Genomic DNA, 8,054 nt, shown 5'->3' with positions numbered 1-8,054 from the left:
TGCATGTATGCTTGGGATCATTATCCTGTTGAAAAATAATATCTTCTTCATCAATTCCTGATTCTGCCATGCTAGGCAGCAAGTGGTGGTTGAGGATGTCCACATACTGCTCAGCATCCATCCTCCCCTCAACTTCTGCAAGCATTCCCACACTATTCCACCCCATACATCCCCATACCATTAGAGAACCTCCTCCAAACTTGAGAGTTCCATTAATCTCTCTGTCTGTAAGAGGGCCCCCCTTCTTTTTCCACACATATACCTTCGCATCTGACCCAATTCTATTGATTTTAGTCTCATCAGACCATATGACCCGCTTCCAGTCCTCTACAGTCCAGTTTTGATGGGCTAGGGCAAAGGTTAGTCTTCTCTTCCTATGAGTGATGGAAAGAAGAGGCTTTTTCTTCTTTGTTACAGCCCTAAGATTGGCTTCCTTGAGGACATTCCTCACTGTTTGTGAAGAAACTGGAGTAGGGATGATGGAATTGATATGATGAGTGACTTGGACAGCATTATCAGCCTTTCCTGTGGTGATATGTTGGATAATGACCCTCCTATCAGTAGAGGTGAGTTTGGATGGACAACCTCCACTGGAGTTTTCCTTGTCTGGGTGACATTCTTTGATGAGCTTAGCTACAGTAGACTTGCATACACCAGTTCTAGAGGCTATTTGATGAGTAGAGAGGCCAGTAGTAGACAGAGAAAGGATATTATCCCTTTGAGGAGAGGAGATGGTTTTCATGGTGATTATGACTATGATATATGGGACACACTTCATTATATACTTAGCAATAGGTTTAATAATGTCATAATGAAACCACTTCATAATTTATTTAATAGTGGCATGACTTTATGGTGTCATAACTAATGATTTATATAATTTTAATCTAGGGTCAAAAAACTGTCCACATGAGTCATCATTTTGTAAGGCCTATAGTGCCACCACATTACCATGGATTCCCACGGGCAAGGGCTCAAATTCACGCCCCAAGGGAGTACTACAGAGTACCCCACTAGCATAACCTTGGTCTACCTGTCCATTCATATATAATAATGTAAATAGTGAAAATAGCACAAACATGTGGACAGTTTTTTGAGCCACTGTAACTCGTAGTCGGAGAAGTGACAGAAGGCGAGCTTCTGATGGAAGAGGGAGATATATTCTCCAACTGTACGATTGCCTTGTCAGAGAGCTTCCAACTCTCTTGCTGCCTTCTCCTCCTTGTTGACGATGGTCCACATGACCTTCATGTCCTTGACGATGCTGTCGTAGGACCCGGGATGGCCGCTGAGCACCATAGGTGTGACACTCTCTGCCCACTTGGCTGCGGCTCCTCGGCAGAAGGAAACGAGACAGGTACACTTTTGCTGCTCCATTGCTCCAGGGTATCCTATGAAATAGATTGCGAGCTGGGTGAGGAAAGTGTCGACGTCAATGGAGTTCTTTTCCCCTGTGAAGTCCATTGGTTTCGCCATCTTGATATCAGAGCCTGAAGTCCCAGATATAGAGCCTGGGATCTTCATTGTAGACGAGTTCTGCAAAGCTGTGATGTTGTCCTCTGCAATTCCTATGGAGTTCTCCAGGAATGTCACCCTGATCCTCAGGTGCTGGTTCTCGTCGTTGGCTGCTACTAAGCCGTCATTGAGAGTGTTGATCTGCTCCTGTAGGCAATCTATCAACCGTCTGTTGTAAAACCTTTCTTCGGTGACGACGGCGTTGATTGCGTCCGAAATGCCCTTGTGGGTGATGGTAGTTGACCCGGGCCCGGAGATGCCGTGCAGTACAGAAGGGCCTTCGGTTGGGGTGGTGGATGATTCTACAGATGCGAATGATGGGAGCCATCCCTGCAGCAGGGGAGAATGAATTGCACTCCTTGATGGAGTGGCTACTGGCGGTATCGCTGTGGGAGCCGTCATCACTTCTATATCCTCTGAAATGTTGATCCCAGGCTCTCCTAGATTCTCGGACATGGAAGAAGGAGCAATGGGAATCCAAACAGGAAACGTTGTTGTGAAGCGCGAAAGCCCTAGCCTCGACTAGGCGGGATCTGTATGGCGGAGCAATGATGACAAAGGTGCGAATGCAGCGCATGTAGCGGTTCGTCAACCTAGATGAACTCGAGAGGAGTTCGTGAAAGACGCGGTGAACTTTTGGGTCTACTTTTAGCACCCTAGGTTCCTATCGTAAAGTATTTAGACAGTGAGAGGACTGTCGCGAGTGCCGTTCTGTTACGTAGAAAGCAGATATTGTAGCATACAGTTGGCAGGGTTTTGGGCCTAACTGCAGACGTGCGGAAACAGGACCTAAGTGTCACTGATCCTTATGAACTGGCGGCTCGTAGTAAGACGAGGTTTTGGTTCACTTCTACTAAAGACTAACGTAAAGAGATTGAGATAATCAAAACACGTCAGGGAATGATGATTGAATTAAACGTAATCCGCGAGATAAATCTCAGCAGAATAGCACAGTGAAGTTTGTCGAGAACGGTGACGTCCAAGACAAAGTTCGAGTTGGAGTGGTAAGATAGACTTAACCTAATGTTATGACCAACGTTCACCAATAATGATGAAGGTGAGTACACAACCACTAGGACTCGATCAAAGATGATGAACAATGATAGGATTGAGCGTGAACGTCTAAGTCACTACAACAGTAGGAAACGAAGAGGTTAAGTCTAAGGAGTACTTATGCTAACTAACCTACTTTTTATACATAACATTGAATAGGAGTCTGAAAGAAATCAGCCAATGAGAAAAGAGTCGTACGATACTGCGGATGACTAAGTATGACATCATGATATATAAGTGAATGAGTAAGACAGTTACTAAATAGAAACCCAAGATCTGACTGATTCTTCTTTAGGAAGCGAGATTGTTCTAGCCCGTGGAGTAGGGGAGCCAATCAGAGAAGCATCAGGTGATATATGACGAGGAGTCACGTGACCGCCTCGGGTATTGGAAGTAGCTGAAGGAAAACTGAGAAATGAAAAATGGTTCGTATTTGGGATTTGTGACACAGTTTTTTGACTCAAATATTTTACAGTGATAATCAGGTATTCTAGTACATTGTGTGACCTCCCTTGGCTTTAATTACAGCCTCTATCCTTCTAGACATACTCTTAAAACCATATCTAACTATATAAACCAGAATGTCTTATGTGTCATAGTCATAATCACCATGAAAGCCATCTCCTCTGCTCAAAGGGATAATATCCTCTCTTTGTCCTATGCTGGCCTCTCTGCTCATCAAATTTTCTCTAGAACTGAAGTATGCAAGTCTACTGTGGCCAAGTGTATCAAAGAAAGCCATCTGGACAAGGAAAACTCTTGTGGAGGACGTCCACCTCTGCTAATAAGAGGGCTATCATCCAACATATCACTACAGGAAAGGCTAATGATGCCGTCCAAGCCACCCATTATATCAATTCCACCATCACCACCACTGTCTCTTCACAAACTGTGAGGAATGTTCTCAAGGCAGTTCATCTCAAGGCAGTAATAAAGAAGAAATGCCTCTTCTGTCTATCAAACATAGACAGAGAAGACTACCTTTGGCTTGGCCCATCAAAACTGGACTGTAGAGGACTGGAAGCATGTTATATGGTCAGATGAGACCAAAATCAATAGGATTGGGTCAGATGGGAAGGTATATGTGTGGAAAAAGAAGAGGGATTTTCTAACAGACAGAGAGGTTAGTGAGACTGTCAAATTTGGAGGAGGTTCTCTAATGGTACGGGGCTGTATGGGATGGAATGGTGTGGATATACTTGCTGAAGTTGAGGGGAGGATGGATGCTGAGCAGTATGTGGACATTCTAAATGACCACTTGCTGTCTAGCATAGCTGAATTAGGGATTGATGAAAAAGACATCATTTCCCAACAGGATAATGATCCCCAGCACACATCTAGAAGAGCCAGACAATGGTTTAAAGAACATAATATCAATGTTCTTGACTGACCAGCACAGTCCCCTGATGTCAATGTCATTGAACATTTCTGGGGAACACTCAAGAAGAAGCTTCAAGCCTATGAAACCCCCCCTAAAGTAGTATAGGAGCTATGGGAGAGAGTAGCAGTGGAATGAGCAAGGATTACAGCAGAATATTTCCAGAAATTGATTGAGAGTATGCCTAGAAGGATAGAGGCAGTAATTAAAGCCAAGGGAGGTCACACAATGTACTAGAATACCTGATTATCACTGTAAAATATTTGAGTCAAAAAACTGTCCGCATGAGTCATCATTTTGTAAGCCTCATATGTCCACCATATCTTGGCCGATTCCCACGCCATATGGCTCAATTGGAAGCCCTGAAGTAGTACTCCAATATGGTACCAGCATGTCCTTGATGTGTTTGTACATTCTCACACAATATCATAGACAGTGAAAAATGTGAAAATATGTGGACAGTTTTTTGAGCCACTGTATATCATATCATCATCAGACTTACAGCTACCTTAGCATTTCAATGGCAGTCATACAGGTGAATAGCATGTGAATGGCATATTGATACAAGTAGCGAAATGGTGCAAGCATGTCTTAGCATTATGATCAAGCATTGTTTTCATCTGATGTTGTGTGTGCAGCTAATGCCACCCGTGATGCAAACAAAATTCTCACAACAACCTACTAATCAGGCAATAGGGGAGCTCACAGTAGGTCGCTTCTGCATCCATAATAAATCGATATTTTCACATATACAGCAAAATAAATAAAAACTAAATTGAATATACCATTTCTGGCCATCGCACTTGGAGTGCGCTAAGTCGCATTGTACTCTACTTTATACTCTTGCATGGCTAAATTGAAGAAGACACAGAATCTACCCAACATTCACTGGAACGAGAACGAGCACTCGCATGTGTGGAAACTCATTGTGGAAATCAGCGCAAAGGCAAATTACAAGGTCTTGTTTGGTAAAAAAGATCAACATGAGGTGAGCACGGATATCTGAGTCACTAGTACTGATTCACGGAGCCATCAGAACACATCTGGCAAGACAAAGGCCAGCATTTATAAACGGATTGGTGCTATTGTCCTACCAGAGTGCTATGAGATTGATCCGACAGCAACCAGTGACTGTGTCAAGAGCAAACTTGAATCGTTTTGGAAGCAATGCTCAGTGTACTTCTCAACAGCACCTTCAGAGCACCCTGCAGTCTGGGCTATGTCTTCTAGTGAAGCACCGTTTCCATACCGCCCCATCTGGTACAGTGTCACACCTAACTGAACCTCCACTGACTCCTGGGCTTGGTTTGAGTTGTTATGAAAGACTGGGTGGTCCTCGATGAATCCTAGAATAGCTTGAAATACCTCTGGAGAGACTTGCAACATATTGACAAAGCGGTGGTGGTCAGCTGGACTCTGTGCCCATTCCCATGCAAGGTGTAGACTGCAGAATTTAAGGACAGGAGTGTTGAGTGGTGACGTTTCGAGGCACGGACCCGGAGGAGGAAATGAGACGTCAGAGTGAAACATTGCGAGCACAACCAGTCTATGTGACAAGTGACGAGGTGATGTCGGCCGAGACTTAACAATATATTACCTATGCTACCATTTATTTGTATCACTATGCTAACTACTATAAGGTATTGAGTACCGCGTTAGAACATCTCAGTTGAGTATCTCGAGACTGAGATGTAAGTCATTATTATTTCCATTTACTTATAACGAGCTAACATACCCTTAGTATATATTCTTACCAGCTCCTTGTTCGTCCCCGCTCGCATAAACTCACTTTCAGAGGGCGAGAATTCAGGTAGCAAGCTTGTTGTATGGCTGATATGCAATTTATATCTATAGTAAGCTCTCGTGAAAGGTCTTCGAGTGTCTGTGCAGGTCAAAAGAGTGCTTGAATGATCATGAAAAAGATATAGGATTCTAAGTATTGCTGATGTAGCGAGCTGCGAGGCATGTGTAGTATGGTGGGGGAGTTAAGTGCTTACATAACACACCACTAACCCTTGTCCCTCACGTGTCAGCAGAAGCAAAAGCAGAAGCAGAAGCGACCTACTGTGAGCCAGTGCTGTCCAAATATGAATAAAATAATCTTGAGGGCATATTTTATTGTAACCATATTATATTCTCAATCCACCCTGAGATATTTAATGATAGTGTTATTGTATTCATATTGTATTCATAGGTATTCATATCTATTCATATTTAATGAATAGAAACACCATCAATGTACTGAATTCCATCGCCGAGGCCAAGCTTCAACAATTCCTTGGTAATGACAGTGGCAGAAGCAGTCTCCGCAGTCATCAAGGAGAGTGAATCGGAAAGTGTGTGTTTGCTACTGGAAAACAGACGTTCAATGGCAACACTGACAGCGGGTATAGCGAGGACATCACGAGCAATGCGCGACAGGATATGAAATGTCATCTCATGTTGCTGCGAAGACTACAGTGAGACATTTTCAGTAGGAATTATATGAGAAGTGTACTCACCTTCCACCATTGAAGGGGATTGGTCATTTGTTCGGGTGGACAAGGGTAGAGACCGCTTAGATAGACGTCTACCTCATTCTGGACTGTAGAGGAACCACTGCAAGACATGGTCAAAGCTGCAATGAGGGCAGACTTTGATGGCGCTCGGTCATATAAGTCTCGTAAAGATGCTCAAGCAAGACGTGAGCACAACTGCCGAGATTGCCGGTGGGCCATAGGTTCTGGTCTTCGAAGTATGCAACTCGTATGCATGGATGCAAAACTAGTATACATAATATCAGCTCGGTGACCTGCTAATGTAAGACGAAAAAAAGTACTTACCACCACCGAGCAGAGGGTAATCAGATTCTAATGCCTTGGCCATGTGGTGCTGAAGCTTGTCGAGGCCAGCTTGCAAAGCCTGTGTCAGTCCGTACACTCACCACTTCTTTGGAACTTGCTTGAGGTGTGTCTCGAGGTGTTTCTCCATCTGCTTGTAGAGTGGGAGTGTTTGGCAGATTGTGGGGACTCCTTTCTTCTGTAAAGACAGTGTCAAAGTATGAAATACCTTCACAATTGTCATCAGTACAAGAAGTGCACAATAGATGGGAGAGTCGCTGTGACTAAATACCTCGAGGATGTCAGAATACCGTCCCAAAAACTCCCAGTCGAGTAAGCTGAGACACCATTTCTTTTTCTTTCGTACTGCCATGTTCCTTTTCTTTCCAGTGAGACCGTCATCAAGATGTTCAACCCAAAGGTTAATTGCCTGCGTGATGTATCAAAAGACTCAGAAGCGAACAAGTACAAACAAATGTACGCACCAGTTTGAGTTTCATAGACCGCTCAATCTCTGCACGAGTTGTGTTCCAACGTATGGGCATGCTGCGAATGGGAACAAGATGTTGATTTTCCTTAGAACAGTTTTTCCGAATGAGATGACGCATCCGTTTACGTCGGACTTCAGATGCAAGGGAGTCGATCACAATGGCATGAAGCTGTGCACATTACAAGTCAGATAATGAATGAGCATTAAACAAGGTATGACTTACTTTATCGATAACACTGAACTTCTTTGTCTTCTTATGAGCCGTCTTTGATGTCTTTTTGCTCTTGGAGCCTGTGGGAAGTCCAGACTCAGAGGCATCAGAATCTGTGTTGTCTCCATCCTGTCTGTCAGTCTCGGATTCAGTGTCACTCGCACCAGAGACAGCATCCATGTTTGTATCTGATCCCTCTACATGAACCCCCTTTGCTAATTCCTCGTTCATCTTTGCTGTTTCTTCCTGAACTTCCGGGTCGTCTTCAGGGTCATAGGTGAGTGGGAACTGGCAGGCAACCAAGTAGAGATCATCTTCGTCAGGGTCGGGTGCACAGCCAATTTTATGGTGCATAGCTCTAATAGACGACAGATTTGGTGAGCCACATTGAGAGAAATTATTACTTTCACTACTCACTGCACAACAAGGTTGATGACATGGGCAGCACACCCAATATGCAAGTTGGCTCGATTCAGGAACACATTTTTATTGCCGAGCCGCTTTACGAGATTCTCATTCAAGACTGTATTGCTGGCCATGTTATCGGTGGCATGAGCAACTATGTTGATTGTGAGAATAGAATGGTAT

The 8,054-nt window shown here is 43.9% G+C and overlaps 1 protein-coding gene across 1 annotated transcript; it reads left to right on the top strand.

Annotated features, from left to right (window-relative positions):
- Positions 1 to 4,793: 4,793 nt before the first annotated feature.
- EDB91DRAFT_1253050 (uncharacterized protein) lies at positions 4,794 to 5,228 on the top strand (the record flags this gene model as incomplete). The annotated part of the gene is made up of 2 exons (XM_041323598.1): positions 4,794 to 4,934; positions 4,983 to 5,228. 2 exons carry the CDS (start codon positions 4,794 to 4,796, stop codon positions 5,226 to 5,228), a joined length of 387 nt encoding a protein of 128 aa, XP_041172573.1.
- Positions 5,229 to 8,054: the final 2,826 nt, after the last annotated feature.

This window comes from Suillus paluster (assembly GCF_016628075.1).
Source record: "Suillus paluster strain FC165 chromosome Unknown EDB91scaffold_78, whole genome shotgun sequence".
NCBI classification, from domain to species: domain Eukaryota; kingdom Fungi; phylum Basidiomycota; class Agaricomycetes; order Boletales; family Suillaceae; genus Suillus; species Suillus paluster.
The sequence above is the reverse complement of the archived record's forward strand: the minus strand, read 5'-3'. Positions and strand labels throughout refer to the sequence as shown.